This window comes from Panicum virgatum, chromosome 7K (assembly GCF_016808335.1).
Source record: "Panicum virgatum strain AP13 chromosome 7K, P.virgatum_v5, whole genome shotgun sequence".
Lineage (NCBI taxonomy): Eukaryota > Viridiplantae > Streptophyta > Magnoliopsida > Poales > Poaceae > Panicum > Panicum virgatum.
In genome coordinates this window covers 29,079,059-29,101,277 of record NC_053142.1, presented here as the reverse complement: position 1 = coordinate 29,101,277, position 22,219 = coordinate 29,079,059, and the positions used below count along the sequence as shown (strand labels likewise).

Sequence of the window (22,219 nt, the reverse complement as noted above, 5' to 3'; positions counted from 1 at the left end):
CTCGGAGGAGTCTAAGGGAGTTCTCCAATACAAGAGGCCCCGCAGTTCCGAGTAGTCGAGTCCCGAGTCGTCAGAATAAAGTAGAGTTGTAAGATAATTAGGGTGCCGAAGTCCCATTCCGGCAAGAGTCAGAGTCGCACCAAGCCTCCGATGACCCATTCCGGTGTAAGCCTCCGTGAATCCAAGTCAAGAGCCGATGTCCTATGCTGGCTGAATTCGTCTGAGCAGTCCTTAGCAGCATCAGTCAGAGTTGTCAAGCTGTTATGCTAAGAGTCACCCTTTTGTAATCTTTCACGATGTAATCCTAGATCGGTAGATGTGTTGTCTGTAAGGTTTGATGTAACCTTGAGATGACATGAGTGTAAGGCTTCTAATAATGATTGAATGCTTGGATCTTATGCTGATTTAATGCCTTTTTAATTGCATCTTCTTATTGAGTGAACTCGTAATGATTGTCTTGTTAAGTAGTCTCCTTGTGGTGAGAGACGTTCTAAAATTAGTTAATCACCCCTATACGGTGCAGAGCGCTATGGATAACCAAGATCTCGTTCCGCACTCCGAGGAGTCTCAAGGAAGCTGTTCCAACAAGAAGGCCAAGTTAGGGTCAGACTCTATTCAAGCACCAAGCATGGGAGGACAAGCCGACGAAGTTAAAAGCACCCCGAAGAAAAGCGAGATCAAGTGTTACAAGTGCAAGGAGTATGGACACAAGTGCTCTGCTTGCCCAAACCGGAAGACCAAGAAGCAACCGCCTACACCTGAGCCTTATCTTCCTTTCCTTCTAATCATCTGCTTCAACTGTGGCAAAGTGGGACACAAAGCATCCTTATGCCCTCATAATAAGAAGAACAGGAAGCGCTGTCAAACCCTAGGATCTACCAACAAGGCAGTGCAAGGCCTGTCATTAGCTTTCCACCACTACCGTACCAGTGAGTACCCATAAACCCTTCTGTAGTAGAGATGCATCTCCATCTTTATCCGCTCGACTATCTTTCTCTTAGAATGTCAAGTGCATAGATCCAAACCCTGATAGCACACCTAGTAGGAATGTCAGCCAGAAGGCGGATAGTTGTGCTCCGATGTCATACCCACCAACGAAGCAAGGCAGAGACGCAGCCCTGACTGCCAGAGCTTCAAGAAGCCCTACAGGACAGGTGGACGAAGGAGAAGACAGTGTAGAATAGAGACGAAAAGTGAATCAATGGATCAAGAACCAAAGCAAGATGTAAAGTACCGAGAACACTTCGACAAGGAAGCTGCAAATAGGAAGAATTGAAGATACGTCGCTGGACGAAGGAGTTCTTGAAAATACCCTAGAGATCCTTAGAGAAGGGACACAGGAAAGAAGGTGACGAGTCCAAGAGCCCCGATTGGAGGGGGAACAACCAAATCAAGGAGCAACCCTGATGGGAGAAGTCCCACCAGATCGAGAAGCAATCCTGAGAAGAAGAGCATACCGGCAAGAAGCTGCCGAAGAATCAACATTGATCCTTTCCCCGTCGCCAAGTGACGCCACGAGAAGACTACCAGTAATCATGGACGACCCTTAAGAGTTACCGGCAGAAGTTTCAGTTGGATTTATGGCGAAATCACAATTGATTGACTCCACTAGTTCAATTGATATTTCAATTGGTATCTAAAATAGTCAAGAAGAAGTTCAAGCAAATATCCAGAGGATAGCCAACAACTTCAAATGAGATTAGTAAGTATTAGTTGGTATCCTTTCCAAGGGTGACCCCGTACACAGAAGACGCACTCGTAGTGCAAGGACCCCGTGAGAAGGATCTCACGGGAGGTACAACGCCCAGGAAGGATGTTTTCGGATAAATGGAGTAAAGATCTCAACCGATCTCGAGCTTTTAGTTGCTTCAGTTGGTATCTCAAGGAATGGTCAGAATTTCAGGAAGGTTACGTAAGAACTATGGTAAAGCCAACCAACCCTGGATAATGCCAGATACTACCATTTGGTGTCATATATAAGGAACGATACACACCCGTCTGAATGGATGAGAAAACGTGAACACTCAAAAATGTAACTGATCACCCATTATCAAACCAAAAATCAGATATCGGATATAAGGAATTCAACTGCTACGATGGATGAGAGCCTAACCACAAATCAACAAGGGAATCTTCGAGGAAAGCTACTCTGCGAAGTACTGGAGCGCACATGTTCGCTCCCCAAGTTTCGTGGGAAAATAAAGCACTCGGCCCTAGAAAACCGGGAGGGAATATTGGAGACAAATATGGACAAAAGGAGAAGATCCACAATCAACGTGCTAAATCTACAGAACCGACAGTGCCAGTGATCTTTTACCCTTACGAAACCCTAGGAAGTCTTTAATCTCGGGGACGAGATTCTCGTGAGGGGGGAAGACTGTAACATCCCGGATTTTTCCGGAATGTTATAAAGTCGAAAAATGTGAATTTCAAAAAAAAAATCGTGGCAATGCTGTAAATATCAACTTAAGTAGGATTTATGCCTCCTAAAAAATCCTAGTAATTAAAAACTTTGATTTGAATTAAGGAATTATTTTTGCTAGTGTGAAAATATTTGGAGTTAATTGGATTTTATTTGGCTCTACCATGTTTAATTCGAATTCGATTTGGATTTATTTTATTGTGTGAAATTGTGTGGAAATTAAATCGAGGTGTGCCCCTCAATTTAATTTCAAACGCTAACACTTGTGTGGGGTTTAATTTGAATTGAGCCATTCAAATTAAATCTGAGCTCTAACCCGCAGCCTCCGCCCAAACCCTAGAGCCCAAGTGCTTTTCCCTTGTCCGCCGCCGCCAGCCGCCAGAATAGAGAAAGAGGAGAGGGAGAGAAGAAGAAGAAGGAGGAGGTGCCGAACGCCAGGAGCAGGAGGAGGAGAGAAGGAGGATCCGGAGCGACGCCGCCGGGGAACGCCGACGCCGGGCCTGCGCCTGATCGTCTACATCGCCGTCGCGGTTGTTCCTACAAGGCCTCGCCCCTCTCCTACCCCGCCTCGCCGCTGCAATAACTCTGTCGCCCCCGAGCCCACTGGTAGGCGTCGCCAACCCCTGCCCTTGCCTTCCCTCGTGTTGCGTGCCTGTGCGTCGTTGATCCGAGCCTCGCCGCCCTCGTATCGTGACCGCGCCGTGCCCCGCCGTCGACGCCGTGCCACGACATTGCGGCATGGAGCCCACGCGGGCACACGCCACGAACCACACGCCCTCACGCGACCACGCGCACGTTCTCGCCGGTCGAGGCCCCGCTCGAGCCCGCCGCCGCTGCGGTCTCGCCGTGGCCTCGCCACGACGCGCCGCGCACACACCACGGCCACCTCTACGCTGAGCCCTTGCGTGTCACAATCGCCTCGCCGCAACTGACACGTAGCAGCCCTGTCGCTGTCATGGCCACGTCGCGCCACGCTGTGTCGCAACCGCGACGTCGCGCACGCACCGTGACCCACCAGCCTAGCCCTGGCCCTTGGCCTACCTTGTTGCCTAGTCGAGCCAACACCGCGCTCGTCACGCGCCCTGGCCCTACTGAGCACGCACGAACCCGCCGTGGCCACGGCCACGCCACAACGTCATGGACGCACGACGCATCTGCGTCGTGACCTGAGCCTGGCCGCCCCGCACTCGGACCACGGCTGCCATCGCGATCCTACCATGGCACCACCGCCAAGCTCCGCCCGCTCCTAGCCCCTGACCCTTGCCCTACCTTTCGGCCCTGGACGCACCGCCAGACCTCGTCGATGTCTCGCCAAGCCTCGATGCTCCGTCACCAAGAAGCCTTGCTGGGGATCTCCACCGAACCCTCGTCGCCGCCGACGAAGCTCGCGCCTCCAAGCCGCAGGACCGCGCCCTCCTCCGCGTTCATGCTGCTTCCCACCATTGTCGAGCTCAGACCGCGCCCCTTGGATCTGCCTCACCACGGGACCTCGCCACCCCGAGCCGCCATGGGAGGAGCCGCCACCGCCTAGGGAGGAGAGGCCGTGAGCCATCTCAGCGCCGCCGCCGCTGAAGAAGAGCCTCACCGTCGTCGTGCCCGCTGTGGTCTGCGCGAAGGAGGGGAAAGAGGGAGCCAAGGGAGAAAGCAGGGGAGGAGGAAGGAGAGGACCGACACGCGCGCCCCACTCGCCAGCGGCCCGCGAGCCAGAGAGAGCCAGGGAGTAGAGAGAGGAGGGAAAGCTCGTGGCCCTTTGGGCCACATCCAGCCCAACGAACCAAAAGACCCAGGCTGGCCTTGTTTCGTGAGCCAAAGCCGAGCCGGCCTACTAGCAAAGAACCTGAGCCGGCCCATCTACTTGAGCCGAACCGAAGCCGGCCTGCAACCCGCAGGCCGAGCCGCCCACCAGTGTGAGCCGAGCCTATTTGGGCCGCCTGATTCACTTACGGCCCAATAAACCCCTAACCCTTTTTCTTTTCTTTTCTGGTTTAACCTGACACGCGGGCCCCACTTGTAAGTCACTACTGTGAGCTGACCAGTAGGGCCCACCGACTTGCGAACCCACTAACCCGGTTGATCGGTCAACGGTCAGCGTTGACTAGGTCAACGCTGACGTCAGCAGGGCCCACTGCTGACTTCAGCAGAACGTACCCACCTGGTACTGCCACGTGCCTTTGGGTCATGCTGACGTCATCATGCCACGTGGCACGCTCTGGTGCTGCCACGTGCCACCTCTGTGTTTTTCCTTTTTCGATAATCATTTATTAATTCCAGAAAATGCTTTGATCTTAGAAAAATCTTAGTAATTCAGCCAGAGCTCCGAAAAATATGAAACCAGTTTAATAATTCTTCTAAAATCATGACCTACGCATTAGAATAGGTTTTGCTGTGAGTTTGATCTCTTTTGAGCCTGTTTTGTGCATTCTTACACTTTGGCCCCTGTATTTATATGTAATTGCGATTAGGTCCTGACCTGGAGGAGTTGACCGACATCCCGGATGACCAGAAGATCCAGAAGGACTACCCCAACACCCGAAGGACCCAGAAGGATGTACCCGGAGACCTGAAGCCCCGGAGGACCAGGAAGACTACGAAGACCTATCAGGTTCACGCCCGTCCGCGATTGAATACCTATTAGGCATTTGCTTGCTAGATACGCTACGCTCCCAAATTGAGTGTGATGAGATGAGCTTGCATGGCCATTTATTTACTGTATTCCTTGTTTCCCATGCTTAGATGTGAATTGTTGTATGCTATTGCTTCTATGAGTGAGATTGGGTATGGGATTATATGATGTGATAGTCCTTGCTTGCTAGAAGATGCCTCCACATATATGGGAGTTGGTGATTAGGTTACAGCAGGGGCGAGCAGACCCTTTTCTCTGATCTTCGAATCGAGAGCCGGGGATTGTGTGTTGGGCACGATCCTGTGAGCACCTGTAATGGGTGACGGGCACCTGTAGTGGGTGCTAGACCGTTCCTGTGGAAACATAGTAGAGGTGTAGTTATGGAGGAGATACCTGTAATGGGTATCGATTGCAGACCGTGTTGACGGGATGCTAACTTTGGATGAAGACACTCGCCTCAGCTAGATGAAGGACTTGACTTTGTGGCCCTAGTGACGGAACTATGTCAAACGTGCACACCACTTATCCTTTATGAGGGGGGACTCAGCCCGAGCTAGCTATGCGCGGCACCACTACTGCAGGAGGATAGTGTTTCAGTGTCAGGGGGAGAGGGAAGGATCCTATCGCCCCCGATCGTAGGATCCATGGAGATTCTATTCTAGATAGCTTCACAGCCCCGGGCGACCTTCTGCGAGAGGACGCGCCCCAGACCGGGAGTAGGATGGTGCCGTAGCCGTTAGTTTCGTTTGACTGGTGCCTCGGAGAAGGTCGGGTCGCTCCCGGCCGGATTCGTGGCGAGTGGGTACAGGTGTACAACCCCTGCAGGGTGAAAACTATACGTATAGCCGCGTACTCAGTCATGTATAACTCTGGATCTGGCACCACACTGTAGGTAGATCCACATATACCTTTCTACCTCCCTCTAGTCTACTTTTCCTGCTTGGATAGCAGCTGAGGTGCGGGGAGAGGGAGTTCCCGCACCGAAACAGGGTTGAGACAGTTGTAGTGGAAGATTGGAGACTGGGAGTCCGGGTTGCCGGAGCTGCCCGTGTTGAAAGGTGTTGTGGATGACTTATATATATATTGCTTGCATTAGGAAAACATAGCCTACCCTTGGCATTACTTTTATACCATCTGCATCCACATAAAGCTTGCATACGGATGGTGACGTGAACCTATCCCGTCCTTGGGGATAGCCTGATAGATGCTGGATTCGAGTAAAGGAGACGGCAGGACGACAAAGGTAGATGATGTGAAGGATGGCACGAGCTACACTCCGAGCTGCCTGTGGAGAGGATTCGTGAAGATGTAGTTTGCCCAGAAGACTAGATATCGTTTCCGTTTTCTGTTTGTTTTCTTTTAGCCCAAGGGGCTTGTACTCCGAGATTCGTATTACAATCCTTTGGATTATGTAATAAATAAACCCATGTGATGTTGTAAACGTGAGTTATGTCTGTGATATTCAATTGAAATGAGTTCTGTATGTGATAGCTACTGATCCAGGGACTATCACGACAATACAGAGTGTCGGGTTCACCTTTCGGGAACCCGGTCTGTTTCGCAACACATCTCCGGTTGTTCTGCTACCTACGATGGGGTCTCCGCATGTCGCCGTGGTGGCCTTCCCCTTCAGCTCCCACGCCCCGAAGCTCCTCGCAGTCGCGCGCGCCCTTGCCACCGCGGCGCCATCCGCGACCTTCTCCTTCCTCTCCACCTCTGGCTCCCTCGAGCGGCTCCTCCGCGGCGCGGTAGTCTCGTGGAACCTGCGCTTCGTGTGTTGGAGCTCCCCGATCGCCGCCGCGAACGGCGAACAGAGCTCCGCCGGGGGGGTCGACGGTGAACTCACACCTCCGGCGATCCCCGGCCAGGAACTTGATGCGCAGCCTACGCACTTCGTCTCCCTCTAGCTCACCTACTCACTAGCCTCAAGAATTGGTCACCACACTCCGCGAATTTGGGCTGGCGAGTTGGGGAAGATGAACAGTACCGCGGGACGAGTTTGCGCTCTAACGCACGGCGCCGGACGCCGCTCTCCAATTCAACTCGCAGGCATTATCAATGGAGTACAACGGGGTTTTATAGCCCCAGGGACGCCCACACGACCCACTCCCTAGCCTAGAACTTCGGCACGGGCGGGCCAGCTTTGCCACGGTGCTCATGACGCGCTCAGACGCGCACTCGCCACGGACTGAGATGCCGCGCCCAATGCGGAGCTCCTAACCACTTCTATGTCCGCGCGTCCAACGCGGATCGCATCACCACTCCAGCCTTTGATCGCCCACACGACCAGGGCCACGATCGCGCTCACGATCACGCCGCGTACTGCGTGCACACACACACGCACTGGACACACACGACGCCCGCACGCACAATCCACGCGCTCGACGCACACACACCACGCCCTGGTGCGCACACACGCTGCCAGGCACAAACACACGGACACCCCCGTCGCCATGATCAAGTCATGGCGATGGGTTTATTCCCAACATTCACCCCCTAAACCCAGCGCCGCCAACGCCGGATCTTCAGAGCAACGCCGGCTCGTCGTCGACCTCCGTCGTGGCTGCCATGACGACCTCCTTCTTTGGTTTGCGGCAATCATGGGCGAAATGCCCACAGACACTGCAATTGAAGCACTTGCCGATGCCCGACTTCGCCTTGCGCCGTGCACTCCACTCCTCCTCCGTGAGCAGGAGCCGCCCGCCGTCGTCTTGGCCACCTGACGAGCCTTGACCGCCGGAGAGCTGAGCGCGCCTCCTTGACCGCTCGTCGAACGCCTTGAGCCGCCCAAGCGCCTCCTCGAACGGCATGACCATGACATCGCAGAACTGCTCGATGCCCGCGACCGCCGGGTATAGTCGGTCGGGCACCGAGTCAAGCAACTTCTTGACCATGCCCGCATCGTCCAGCGTGGACCCTAGGCTGGCGAACCATGCGGCCATGGCGCTGATCTTCCCCGCGAACTCGTCCAATGCATCGCCGTCCGCCATGATCAGGGAGTCGAACTCCCCCTTGAGCGTGGCAAGGCGCACCGTCCGCACACGATCCGCACCGATGAACCGCGTCTTGAGCGCCTCCCACACTTCTCTCGCCGTCGGCTTGGTCAACACCTGCATCAAAATATCCTCTGGCAGAGCTTGGAGGAGATGGGCCCGCTCCGCCTTGTTCTTGCGCACATCCACCTCCTCGCCGTCCGCCGGTGCCACCGCCTCCCAGAGCCCCTACGCATCAAGGATCGCCTCCACCTTGATCGCCCATGCAGTATAGCTCGACGGCGCCAACACCGGATAGCTGACGGAGCTCGACGTCGCGACCCGCTCCATGACGACGTCACGGGTCCGCACCCTCCGCGGCGGAGAGCGACCGCGACGATGGAGCGGCGACAACGAGCGCTCCGGTGGCAACGACATGGTGCGTGGACCTCGCCGGCTCTGATGCCAAATGTTGGATCTCCCCGATTGCCGCCGCGAATGACGAACAGAGCTCCGCCGGGGGGTCGACGGTGAACTCACACCTCCGGCGATCCCCGGCCAAGAATTTGATGCGCAGCCTACGCACTTCGTCTCCCTCTAGCTCACCTACTCACTAGCCTCATGAATTGGTCACCACACTGCGCGAATTTGGGCTGGCGAGTTGGGGAAGATGAACAGTACCGCGGGACGAGTTTGCGCTCTAACGCACGGCGCCGGACGCCGCTCTCCAATTCAACTCGCAGGCATCATCAATGGAGTACAACGGGGTTTTATAGCCCCAGGGACGCCCACACGACCCACTCCCTAGCCTAGAACTTCGGCACGGGCGCGCCAGCTTCGCCACGGCGCTCATGACGCGCTCAGACGCGCACTCGCCACGGACTGAGATGCCGCGCCCAATGCGGAGCTCCTAACGACTTCTACGTCCACGCGTCCAACGCGGATCGCATCACCACTCCAGCCTTTGATCGCCCACACGACCAGGGCCTCGATCGCGCTCACGATCACGCCGCGTACTGCGTGCACACACACGCACTGGACACACACGACGCCCGCGCGCACAATCCACGCGCTCGGCGCACACACACCACGCCCTGGTGCGCACACACGCTGCCAGGCACGAACACACGCACACCCCCGTCGCCATGGTCAAGTCACGGCGATGGGTTTATTCCCAACATCGTGGAGGTCACGACGGGGGGCGGCGGGGAAGGCGACGACGACGAGACGCCGGCGTGGCGCCGTATGGAGCTGTTCGTGGAGGCCGCGGAGGCCGGCGGGCTCGAGCGGTCGCTGGAAGCGGCCGGCGCCGCGGCGCCGGGGGCCGCGAGGGTGAGCTGCTTGGTCGGGGACGCCTTCATGTCCATGGCCGCGGACGCCGGGGTGCCCTGGGTTGCGGTCTGGACGGGCGGCCCGTGCGCGCTCCTGGCACACCTCCGCGGCGACGCGCTGCGCGAGGACATCGGCGGCCACGGTGCGATCGATCACCAAGACACCAACACCCCCGCCGAGGAAGAAGAAGAAGAAGAACTCTCGAGCCCATGCATTCTCAGTTCGTTCTCTCATCGTTGCAGCGGCGAGCAGGGGCGACGAGCTCCTGACCTCCCACCGGGGCCTCGGGACCTCCCAACGCCGCCGGCGACATGCACCGCGTCATGAGCCTCCTCCGCCGCCGCGTCGCGCAGAGGCTGCCCCGCTCCGCCACCGCCGTCGCGCTCAACGCGTTCCCGGGCCTCTACCCGGCGGAGGTCGCCGCCGCCCTCGCCATCGGGCCGCGGCCCCGGCGGCCGGCGACGACCCCCACGGGTGCCTCGCCTGGCTCGACCACCGGCGACACGAACGCGCAGTAGTGTACGTCAGCTTTGGCACGGGCGCCGCGCCGCCGCCGGACGAGCTGCGCGAGCTGGCCGCCGGGCTGGAGGCCAGCGGTGCGCCCTTCCTGTGGTCGCTCCGGGAGGAGTCGTGGCCGCTGATCCCGCCGGGGTTCCTGGGCCGCGCCGGGGACAGCAAGGGCTCCGCCGGCGGCCTCGTCGTGCCGTGGGCGCCGCAGGCCGCCGTGCTGCAGCACCCGGAGGTGGGCGCGTTCGTGGCGCACTCCGGCTGGGGATCGGTCGTCGAGGGGGTGTCGGGCGGGGTGCCCATGGCGTGCCGCCCCTTGTTCGGCGACCAGCAGATGAACGCCCGCACCGTGGCGGAGCAGTGGCGCTTCGGCACGTCGTTCGACGGGCTGATGACGCGCGCCGGCGTGGCGGCGGCGGTGGCGTCGCTGCTCTCCGGCAAGGACGGGGCCCGGATGAGGACCAGGGCGCGGGAGCTGCGGGCCGAGGTGGACGAGGCGTTCCGGCTCGACGGCGGATCCATGATCAACTTCCGCAAGTTTGTCGAGATAATAGTGTGCGCCCGTGAGTGAAGCTCGCCGCCGGCCGACGGCCGCCACCTTGTCCCGGGCTACCCCACATGCCATTTTTTCATATACGATCAGCCATCGCTGAATTCATGATGCCTAGGAGCCATTCACAACAAAATAATAAAGAAGCTAATGGTATACTCAAGCAGATGTTGTTTAGTTTTTTTAGATTAAATGTTTAGTTTTTAATCAACCTCGAGAAATTATAGCGAAAGAGCATATAGGCTAGTGGTTACAAGAGCCTAGGTAGCACCAAATGTCCTGGTTCGACTCTCCGTCAGAGTGAATATTTTAGGATTTAACGGCGTTGTGTTTTCAATGGCAGGCAACATTTCCGTCGACAGCAAAACTCAACATCGAAGATGCTCATATGAGTAGAGTTTGCGTGTATGCATTCATAGTCATAGGGTTGTGTGTGCTTGCGTTGTGAGTGTCTATTGTACTGTGTAATCTAAAAAAACTCGAGTAGTTATAGTCACCTTTCTCTTTCCCTTGCATTTCCTTGGGCCAAAACAGCTACTCCGCTCGTTTCAAATGATAGAACAAAAAAGCTACTCTCTTCGTTTCAAATAGAATATAAATCTCATTTTCCGAGAAGTCAAGCTATTTTAATTTTGACCAAATTTATTCAAAAAATTACTAACATTTATGTCTCCGTATAAATGTAGTATAGAAATATATTACATGATTAATCTAAAGATATTTATGTTGTGACACAAATGTTAATACTATTTTGTATAAATTCGATCAAACTTGAAATTATTTGACTCCTCGGGAAACGAGATTTACATTCTTTTTGAGACGGAGGGACAACTCTCTTCATTCTAAAATATCCTCCCCCATCCCAGTCCGACACATACTGCTGACATTTGGGTGATATTATTGGTCCCTAAATGATGTTCGTCAGATAAAGCCACATATCATGAGATTTGGAGTGCAATTGGTTGTTTTCGACATAGAAAGTAATAATATCCTTAACTTTCTTAGTTTTTAAGTCGCTCTTGTGTATTTTTAGGGTGCGTGCATGCGGGTATCGCGTCTGTTGTGTTTTGCAAAAAAAAAAAATTACATTCACTTGCGAACATAGAAAGAAAAAATCAGGGTCACAAACCAGTGGTTCTAATGGTTGAACAAAGTAACGACAGTAATGAAGACTCTGTGGTTCGTAAGGTCTTGCTTCCTTAGCCCTGACTAGATAACATTCGAGTGGACAAGAAATACATACCACGTGTGCATAAACCTCAAGCCGAGTGAAATCTCACCTAAAGCATTTAAATAAGGTGGCTAAAACACTTGAATTTTAGTGTTTGAAATATGTACCAAAATATGTGCTTTGTTAGGATGATAAAGTACGTGTCAAGAAAAAAATTCAAGCATACTACAGCTAATAATTAAAATTTTGTTTATGCCTTTTATTATACAATCCTTAGTTAATATCAGAATTATAATTCATTTATGCATAAGTTAAACTTACTTTGTAGATGTAATACTTTAATTATTAGCGCCTCTTCAAACCTCCTCTACTAAAGACAAAGTACTATAGGAACCATTCTCTTCTCATGCTGGTCTTATTTAGATCCAAAATTCAAAATTCCAAAAGAATGTTGCGGCACCTACATGAAGAATTAAATCTAGACAAAATAAAAAAAAATAATTGCACAGTTTGCTTGTAAATTGCGAAAAGAATCTAATTAGGTCGTGATTAGACACTAAATTGCTACAGTAAAGCTGCAGTAAACATATGCTAATGACGGATTAATTAGGCTCATTAGATTCGTCTTGTAGTTTACAGACGAGTTCTGTAATTAGTTTTGTGATTAATTTATATTTAATACTTCAACTGTGAAAAAAAAATTCCTTTCAAAAACTTTACACGGTGCATCTAAACGAGACATGAAGTGATTCTTTTGGTGTAGCTTAAATATAATTGGTGTACTTCAAAAAAAATGGTGTAACTATTAAAAATCATCCGTTAAACTCCACTAAAATACCTGAATACTAAAACACACCCTTGAAAGTGGTCAAATTTTTTGCATGCATAAAATTTAGGTGTGGCAAGAGGGCAATATCCACGTGTACTAGTTAGATTACCTCAATGGCTCAATCAGATAGAAATTGTGTGAGCCTATAGAAAGGCAGCCGTGTGGTTCTGTGCCGAACCAAAGGGGCGGCCGGAGAAGCGGAACAATGGAGGCTGCAAGCAACAAGATCGTCCACAGGGACGGGATCACGGACGACGCCTTCACCTCCGACTCCGGGGATATCCCCGAGAAGTACATCCGAACCAATGAGCACCGTGCCAGCGCCGTCGTCGGTGAAGACGAGCCCCACGAGCTGCCCGTCGTCGACATGGCGAGGCTTCTCGACCCCGAGTCATCGGCGTCGGAGACGTCGAAGCTTGGCTCTGCTTGCAGAGACTGGGGTTTCTTCCAAGCAAGGACTACTGCACCTGCAGTTACCTGTCGCATTTTTCAGAGTCCTGACGACGACAGCTTTAATTTGTTTGCATTGGTTTCTGCTGCAGCTCACAAACCATGGAGTCGACGAGGCTGCGATGCAGCGGATGAAGGACAGCACCGTGCGGTTCTTCGGCTTGCCACTCGACGGCAAGAACGCCGTGGCGGTCCGAGGCGACGGCTTCGAGGGCTACGGCCACCACTACAGCAGGCTGTCGAAGCTGGACTGGGCGGAGAGCGTGATACTCATCACCCAGCCGGTCCAGGACAGGAACATGGAGCTCTGGCCAACAAATCCACCAATGTTCAGGTAATCAATCTTGACACATGATCTTGCTCTAATCATCAGTTTCAATACTCGATCAATCATCTGTATGCATGCAAGCTGCTGGAAGCTTGTTAATTAATTCTGTATGGATTCCATTGATTTGATTCTTCGAGGGATGCGCTCGAGGAGTACCCGGCGCCTCGGCGGCGGTGACGAAGCTCGTGGCACGGCTGCTGGGCGCCATGGCTGCGGACCGCGGCGTCGGCCGGGAGGCGCTGGTGGGCGCGTTCGCCGGGAAGCGCCAGAGCGTGGCGATCCACCACTACCCGCCGTGCCGGCACCCGGGCAAGGTGATCGGCAACACGGCGCACACCGACGGGCTCGCGCTGGCGGTGCTGCTGCACGCCGACGACACGCCGGGGCTGCAGGTGCTGCGGGGCGGGCGGTGGTTCCCCGTGCGCCCACCGCCGGGCGGCGCTGGCTTGGTCGTCAACGTCGGCGACATCCTCCACATCCTCACCAACGGCGCGTACCGGAGCGTCGAGCACCGGGTGGTCGCCGACGCCGCCAGGCGGGGGCGGACCACGGCAGTGGTGTTCCAGGACGCCTCCGTCGGCGGGCTGGTGGCGCCGCTGCCGGACCTGCTCCGCGGGGGAGCAGCCGAGGCGGCGCGCTACAAGTCCATCCCCAGGTTGGAGTACCTCAAGGTCAGGTTCAGTGCCCTGGCCAAGAGGACAGGGTTCCTCGAGAGCCTCAAGCTCTAGCGCCCATCCTTGAATAATAATCCCGCGAATAAACTTGTTTTGTCTTATAGGCAATGTAAACTTGTTATGTGGTATAATATTATACCTTATTTTAGGTTTTCGCTCTCCCGATTTTATCAAAGATGGCAGACCAAATTCTCATGTACGGCACCAGTTAGAGCATCTCCAACAGATTACCAAAACCTCATCTCCTAAAATCATTTGTAGGGTACTCCCCTATTATTGGTAATGCAGTTTTTTGTCATCTCCTCCAACAGATTACCAAAACCTCCCACCCTATATTTCCTTTTCTTCCATCTCTCTTCCTCTTATGAATATACACTCTCTTTTAGTTATACTTTCGCATCTCAATAGTTCAAACATTTTTAATGGCTCACATATAACTAGACAATATTTCAAATTCATAAATTTGAAATTCAAATTTTGAATTCAAATCACATTGCCATGCCAATCAGTGACAATATAATTGAGCAAAAGAAGCTGAAATAGCGGACACATCGTTAACATGGGATGGCCCGAAAAAAAAACCCCCCAAGAAGTGAACTCATCTGCAAAAATGAAAAAGAAAAGAGAGACTCAAACTGAATTGAAGGAGAGAGGCCATGCATGATACAATTCAGTTGCAATTCTGCATGAACTAGGATCATATGCATGTCCGTTGAAAAGCTGGTATTGTCCTGATCAAATCTGGTAGTAGTATATCCTTAAAGAAAAGAGATAGCATATAATAGGAACTAAACTATTGTCCATAAAGTTGCCACAAATGTTCAACCGGGTCTGCAGTACTATATATGTTTATCTGAGATATATGAACACTCAATCTCATCATAGTAATATCCAAATAACAGGTTTGCAAGTGGTTTCTCCAAAAAACCAGCAGGGCAACCATGTAGCAGGCAGCAGCAAAAATCATGAAGCTCAGCACGAACTTCTTGTGAGACCACCTGACGTTCCACCCACAAACGTGCCAATTCGAGCTGTTAATATCTGCGCACGCACTGCACTCACATATGCTTTTTGGTCATCATCCAGACAACTGCTGTCCATGAATATGATCTTTTGTTCCTGCTCCAACTTTTTGTTCATCGCCTTCTTGCTCATGATCCTCAGTTTTTCCTCTTCAATGGCCACTTTGCGCTCCTCAATGGTTGCCTTCCGCTCCTCGATGGTTGCCTTTCGCTCCTCCATTGCTTTAACCTCCATCCACCTTGTTTCATTTTCTTGTTTCTTTTCTTTTCTTGTTGTGATCATTTCTTGAAACATCTCCTTATAGATACCACTGTCTGATCCTTTCTTTAACTTCTCTTTTGAAGCTTTTCTTCCTGGGGGTCTCTTATCTGTAGGTCCTGTCGAGCATGGAGTTGGACTCCTGCCTCTCCCATCCTCATTTTGTACTCCATCTTCATCAATATCTTCAACACCAGCAAACTCTATTGAGTTGGTTGACTTTTGCCTCTTTGGTGGAGCTTCATCTTTCCTTTTCAGCCACTTTTGATGGTGTTGTAGCAGGGCCCAACAGTGTAGCATGACAAATGGCCTCCCTTTCTTAAGTGGATCCATTTCTTTGTATCGCTCCTGGGCGATGTTGATCTACCAAATTGAGCAAGTATTAGTTAGCAATATATTATGTTAGCAATATATTATGAGCAATCGCGATGGAAATTAGCTAGGGATCAATTACTCACATGCTCTTGGTACGGCACACCACTTGGACTTTGGCGCTCAACTTGCGAGCTTGCCCACTTGTTGCAACATTCTTGAATTGTACCCCACCGATGTTGAAGTGAATTAAGAGATCAGTCAGACGCACACTTTTTGTTGCGGTGGTAGTGGTCATATATGCGCTTCCAATAGGTGCAGCTGCTTTGTTCATTCCCTTTAACTGGATCCAGACTTACACTTTCCCAAGCCATGACTAGTGCCTCATCCTCTTGTGTTGTGTAGTTGGATGATCTTGACTGACGAGCTTTTTTTGCAGTTGGTATAGGAATGTCAAAGCATCCTGTTGAGCATATCTCTCTTGTTCATATGGCATTGAAAAGGAGATATCATCTATACCAACATCATCACTCAGCATACCCGTAAAGGAACCACCGCTAGCCATTGGATCACTGCATATATGGAATTATAACAAAATTAACCAATCATCTTCACCATTAAACTTGAGAGCTATAAATGCAAAGAAATAATTCTATCACTTCTAAACTAGAAATAGTAGTCCAATACAATTTTACAAGCATTGGTTTTCATGCACTCCCCTACGAATTTACTGAATCATAGAAAGGGAGTGGAATTATAATACCACTTGTAAACTAGATGTATTGCTCGGTGTAATTTACTGAATCAAGCTTGATTAACTACTTCTCCTGTCTTTGATAAAGCAGAGCACCTGTTCCTAGAAAACAATATTATGCCTCTCACTATTCCTAGAAGGTCCAAGATTGACACGTCTACTTTGCAGCATTCTCTTTATTTAAACAAATAAATAGTGCATATCGAACTCAGTATATATGCAGATGTGAATAGGGCAGCAAGAAGTTCCTAGAGCACCCAGTGAATATCATCATCGTTGAGCACATAGTGTTGGGAATTGCGCTCAACCATGCTGTGCTTTCCTCCATGGCTGCTGGGTATGACCTCCACACCGGCCATGGCAGCAAATTGCTCTGCATCCTTCTCAAGGAGGAAGCTTATTCGCATGGGTGTGGCAAAGATCCTGGCTAGACAGAACTTACCAAGAACTCATATTTCTAGCCTCTCAACATTGTTATTGACAACTGATATATATTGTCAGAGATGCTAGATGAACTGACTCCCTAATTCTTGTTCTAGAGAAAGACATGATTAACAAGTATCATCAAGAGCAAAGCAATACAAATCCCATCCAAGAACTCAGCAAGCAAAGAAGTTAACAACTCACCTTGGAGGCATTTCCTCGAGCATATGGTAGGCATCGTCCATGTCAGCATCACCTGCTGCAGTGGGGGGCGCTAGTTGGCGCACTCTGCGGCATGGGATATAGCACAGGAGCGTGAGGAAGATGCGCAGCAAAAGTTCCATGCGCCTGCTTGCTCAGGTGTGCCTTGCGCCGCGCCGATATGGATGTGCACATCGAGGTTCCTCCATAGGAGGCAGAACGAGGGTTCGGGATGGCTTCTCCCTTGTGGACAGGGCGAGCTGCGGTGCCTCCACGAGCTGCAGGATGGGGCGCTCGACGAACGCAGCGCACTGGAGGAACATCAGCTACCGCGGCGGTGACGGGGTGCTGTCCTTGGCTGCGGCAGGGAGGAGCCAAAGGAGAAGGGTCAGAAAGAAGTGGAGGGAGGCAGGATGGCTCGTGTGGCTCCATGGTGCGGCGGCGGAGCGGAGCAAGGCCGGGCAGCGGCGTCGAGCTGGAGGGAGGCAGGGCGGCGACGCGGGGATAGAATGGTGCGGGGTCTGGCTCCATGGCACGCGGTCGTGGATAGGGCCATAGGGGAAAGCCTGTACCCCCCCCCCCCGCGTACATGTAGGGGAGACTGGATGAGTTTTTAGCGATTGCCAAAAATATTTAGGTATTGAAGATGAATTCGGTAGTATGGTGGAGCACCCCCATCTCCTAAATGATATTTTTTTGGCATTGGAGATGAGATCGGTGGTCTGCTGGAGATGCTCTTAGCTAATAAATAGAAAGGAATACACCTGCAGGATGTTTTTATTTTTAAAACGACTCATGCATGAGAACCGCCAATTTTATATAAATAAAATTGAGGAAAAGTCCAGAGCCAGACTAAGCAAAACAACAAAGAAACAGTGAAAGAGTGTGTAGTCTAATGGTTGGTAGGCAACATTCCGGTTGACTGCGAGCCGCATGTGTTCAATCTCGAGGATTTGCCAACTCAATCTTCGAAGATAATCAGAGATAAGATTTGCATATGTATATTCATAGGGATGAATATGTGTGCATTGTTAATGTCTAAGTTATACTGTGTAATCTCGCGCCGTACCACTCCAACTCAACTCAAACACACAGCGGCCACCATTCCACTCTACAACGACAGCAAGATCAAAAACTGAATGTTGCGCCCACTAATTCACACATGTTGCAGGATGCAGTATGTTAGTAATTAACTTAACGAGAGTAGCCAAGGAACAGTAAATAAACAGCATCAAACACAACTATAGAATATAGAACAAGATAAAATCCTACCCCCTCCATTCCAAATTATAAGACATTCCAACAATCTTGGAGAGTCAATCTTTTTTATGTTTGACCAAATTTATATAATAAAATAATAAAATTTATTATATAAACTAAGTACCATTAGATTCTTTATTTGTTATATTTTCATAGTACATCAATTTGATATCATAAACCTTTATATTTCTCTCTATAATCTTGATCAAACTTGAGATTGCTTCAACTCTCCGAAATTTTTGAGATGTCTTATAATTTGGAACGGGGTATAATACAAAACCAAGGCTCACAGGACATCTCACATAGGCCCTGTTTAGTTCCCAAAAATTTTCCTACAATATCCATCACATCGAATCTAGTTTATAATTGGATATTAATTGTCAAATAACAACAAAAATACTACTGTTCCAAAATTTAAAAATTCTCCAACTAAACAATGCAAGGCCTTAGCCTCATCATCATCCGGCAAAGAAATTTCTCAAACAATTTCAGCCCTCCATCCCAAAAAGAATGCAACTCACTTTCCGATGAGTCAAATAACTTCAAGTTTTATCTAATTTACAAAAAAAAACAATCCCAACATTTTGTTACTGATCAGGCTTGGTCATTCGACAAACGTGTGTGAATGGTTACTGGCAGTATGAAATGGCAACTACAAATCTTGAGTGACTGCATGTTGTTAACGTTTTGCAGAGCATTGCAGTTGTATGGACATATTCAGTTTGGTGCAGTTGTGGGACAAGGGGGTTAAATGCCTTTCAAGTCGGAATCCACCGCAATCCTCTTTGTTCCGAACAAACCATAAGAGGCAGTTACCAAAGGCTGCCCTCTCTAGCGTTTTGCCCTAAAAATAGGACAAAAAGGATCATGAAACAAACACCGAAACATGAGGCACAAGCTGCAGATGCGTTTGAAACTCTCCATTCCGGACTCCCAATGGAAAAGGATGTGGTAATACCATTGAGTTCTCTCACAGAATAACACTAATAGAGCTAGACGAAAAAGGTGGAATCACATTGTTTGGAGGTACAACAGCATGCAGAACAAAACACCACTTCAGCAGCATCAATTACAGTCTCCTTAGCCTGCGTACAAAACAAATGAAATAAGTAAATTATATGCCAAAATGGTTCTCCATAACATGATGAGAAAAACAACAGCACTAGACAGTAGTAACTACTGCCATTCATCAATCACATGTTGACTCGTGGTGTATTACTGCTGAAAAGGAAGCATTGAAAATAATTGACTAGAGTGGTTAACTGGAGAATATATGTGATCCAGCATCAAGCACATAGACCTACAGAAGCATATAGACGGACCAAATGTCATCACAATGATGTGTTCATTGACTAGAAAATGGACCACCCAATTCCCAAACAACAAGGCTGCTCAGGATCCAGGAAACAATTCAGCGAAGCACAAACAGTTCATCAGCTATGAAGACAGTTCATTATGTATCACCAAGTAATCATTGTAATACAGACTCGTGGTGTATTACTGCTGAAAAGGAAGCATTGAAAATAATTGACTAGAGTGGTTAACTGGAGAATATATGTGATCCAGCATCAAGCACATAGACCTACAGAAGCATATAGACTGACCAAATGTCATCACAATGATGTGTTCATTGACTAGAAAATGGACCACCCAATTCCCAAACAACAAGGCTGCTCAGGATCCAGGAAACAATTCAGCGAAGCACAAACAGTTCATCAGCTATGAAGACAGTTCATTATGTATCACCAAGTAATCATTGTAATACAGAATGCCTGGTAAGAGTGTCAAGCTTTGACCTAACAATCACATCACATCTACGCAGAAGCAATGCGCAGAAACAAATCCAGCGCCAAGAAATGAACACAGAAACACTAACATTGGTCTCATCTAAATGTTACCACAACTCACAGGAAAATTATTATTGGTCTCATCTAAATTTAGTAATCCACACAGTACAGTAACACCATCGGTCTCATCTAAATTCTAGCGATCCAGCAGCGCACTGATAGTAGAGAAATCACAAAGTAGCACTGCAGAGGACGAAGAAGAGGTAACGAGGAATTTCACCTTTTAAGCTGAGGGGATCTCGACGTCGCCGTCATCGATCTCCTGCTGCAGGTCCTTGGGGTCCTTGCCGTCGACGGTGCACCCGACGCTGACGCAGGTGCCGAGGATCTCCTTGACGGTCCCGGCCATCTCCTTGGCCATGGACCTGGGCCTCATGGTCCTGGCGATCTCGACGACGTCGTCGAGGCCGATGTTGCCGCTGTGCTTGATGTTCTTGACCTTCTTCCGGTCCCTCTCGGGCTCCTTGAGCGCCTTGATGACGAGCGCGGCGGCGGAGGGCACGACCGAGACCTTGGCCTGGCGGTTCTGCACCGTGAGCTTGACGGTGACGCGGAGGCCCTTCCAGTCCTTGGCCGTCTCCTTGGCGATGTCCTCCCCGATCTTCTTCGGGGAGAGCCCCAGCGGGCCGATCTTGGGCGCCAGCGACGACGCCGCGCCGACCTCGCCGCCCGTCACGCGGACGAACACCTCCACCACCTGCGACGGGTCGAGCTTCGGCGGCATGGCGGCGGCGGCGGGTAGGGTTTGGGAGAGGGCGAGAACTGGCGGCGGCGGCGGGGGCTAAGGTTTTTGCCGGGCCGTTTGGGCGTGGTTATATATAGAGTGGTTTGGGCCTTTGGGACACTGCGAAAGCCCACATAGAACCCAGCACGGCATCTCTTGGTGGGCCGATGGGCCGAATCTCCTAGTGCTGTAAATTTCGGCCTTAAGGCGTTTCAATTGCAAGTAATGTGGCCCATCCTCCCTTTTAGGCCCATGCATATCCGCAACGAGTCCATTTCAACTCTTCGTTCATTTCAGCGCCATCGTCGTCGATGCTTAGAGCATCTCCAGCAAATTACTTATCTTTCATATCCTATATATTTTCTTTTTTCATCATCAATAATATTTTTATACATTTTTTATAGCAAGTGTTGTAGCAGATTGCTCAAAAAATAGTATGTTGGTGGGAGGAATCCTACACTGGAACAAGAGGGAGGTGTATGTTGGGGATCAGAAAAATTGATATTAGCGATGAAATGCTGGAGCACCTCGCATCAACTCGAGATCGAGTTGATGCGAAGTGTATTGTGCAACCAATCGTATCATAAGAACATCTCCAGCAGATTACTCATCCCTCGTGGGATCAGTAAATCATCAACTCGACACATGACATCGCGACTGCTACCTGCCTGACGCCTCCTGCTCACGATCCGCTCTCCAGGTGGTTTCTGCCTTTCAGGCCCTGGGCTCACTCATCATCTCAATTCTCAAGATGGGAGTTTGTGAAATCTGCAACATCCTGCCTGCTCTGTTTCGTCGTCCAGACTAGGGATTCTGTTCGCTCACAGGATTCTGCAGTACTACTACTACCTGGTTGTGTCTCGTCAAGGATTTGCCGCCATGGTTTCGATCTCCTGCCTTGGAAGCAATGATGAGCCGCCGACGGAGAGGACGACGGCGACGGCTACGCCTACGCCATGCCGATCGCAGTGCGTATCCCCACGCATGACGCCGACGACGCGGCGTGCTGCTGACCATTGCATGGATCCCAAGCAATCAGCTGCTTGCTGCTGCTGCTGCTGCCCCGTCACCTTCTCCAATCAGTGCGCGCGATCCCGACGCGCCATGGATCCTGGATTCAGGAGCCCAAAATTCAGACTGTTCATCCCACGGATTAGCATTGGTTAGACTGCATTAAGTCTGAGTGAGCTCCCACTTGCAGCTTCAATTCGACAGTGTACTCCTCGCTCGCTCTCTGTGTCAGCTTGTGCTTGCCTCGAGCGCCGCCGCCCGATTGGTTGCAAGTAACATGGGAGGCTGATGATCAGCTGATGGATGGTCCTTCTCTGCCCCACGACAGCCTACCTCAACCAATACTGTCAGCTGCCTTCATTAGTGGGCGGATTAGCACTCCTCCCTATCACCTGACAGGCCACATTTAGCATGTGGGCAATCGGCTTGCAGTAGTCTGCCAGGAAGGAACCTTCCAATCATCCACTCCTGTACTTGCTGATGAATCTACTCTCTTTTTCTTCTTTTTTCGGTGCATGAATATTTGACGTGAGCAATAGACTAGTAGC

The 22,219-nt window shown here is 50.8% G+C and overlaps 1 protein-coding gene, 1 long non-coding RNA gene and 2 pseudogenes across 2 annotated transcripts; 2 read left to right on the top strand and 2 right to left on the bottom strand.

Moving 5' to 3' along the window:
- The first annotated feature begins 6,637 nt into the window (after positions 1 to 6,637).
- LOC120640084 lies at positions 6,638 to 10,427 on the top strand (annotated as a pseudogene).
- A 2,068-nt stretch (positions 10,428 to 12,495) lies between these two features.
- Positions 12,496 to 14,018, top strand: LOC120640791 (annotated as a pseudogene).
- Positions 14,019 to 14,519: 501 nt separating this feature from the next.
- On the bottom strand, positions 14,520 to 17,410 carry LOC120640792. Its single transcript, XR_005661995.1, has 3 exons — positions 16,833 to 17,410; positions 15,598 to 16,023; positions 14,520 to 15,502 (listed from the first exon to the last, which is right to left on the bottom strand). It is a non-coding gene; the product is annotated as an uncharacterized LOC120640792 (long non-coding RNA).
- Positions 17,411 to 18,845: 1,435 nt separating this feature from the next.
- Positions 18,846 to 20,730, bottom strand: LOC120640789 (60S ribosomal protein L12-1-like). The gene is made up of 2 exons (XM_039916707.1): positions 20,157 to 20,730; positions 18,846 to 19,174 (listed from the first exon to the last, which is right to left on the bottom strand). The coding sequence occupies exon 1, from the start codon at positions 20,658 to 20,660 to the stop codon at positions 20,160 to 20,162; it is 501 nt and encodes a 166-aa protein (XP_039772641.1). The 5' UTR covers positions 20,661 to 20,730; the 3' UTR covers positions 18,846 to 19,174; positions 20,157 to 20,159.
- Between the last annotated feature and the right edge of the window lie 1,489 nt (positions 20,731 to 22,219).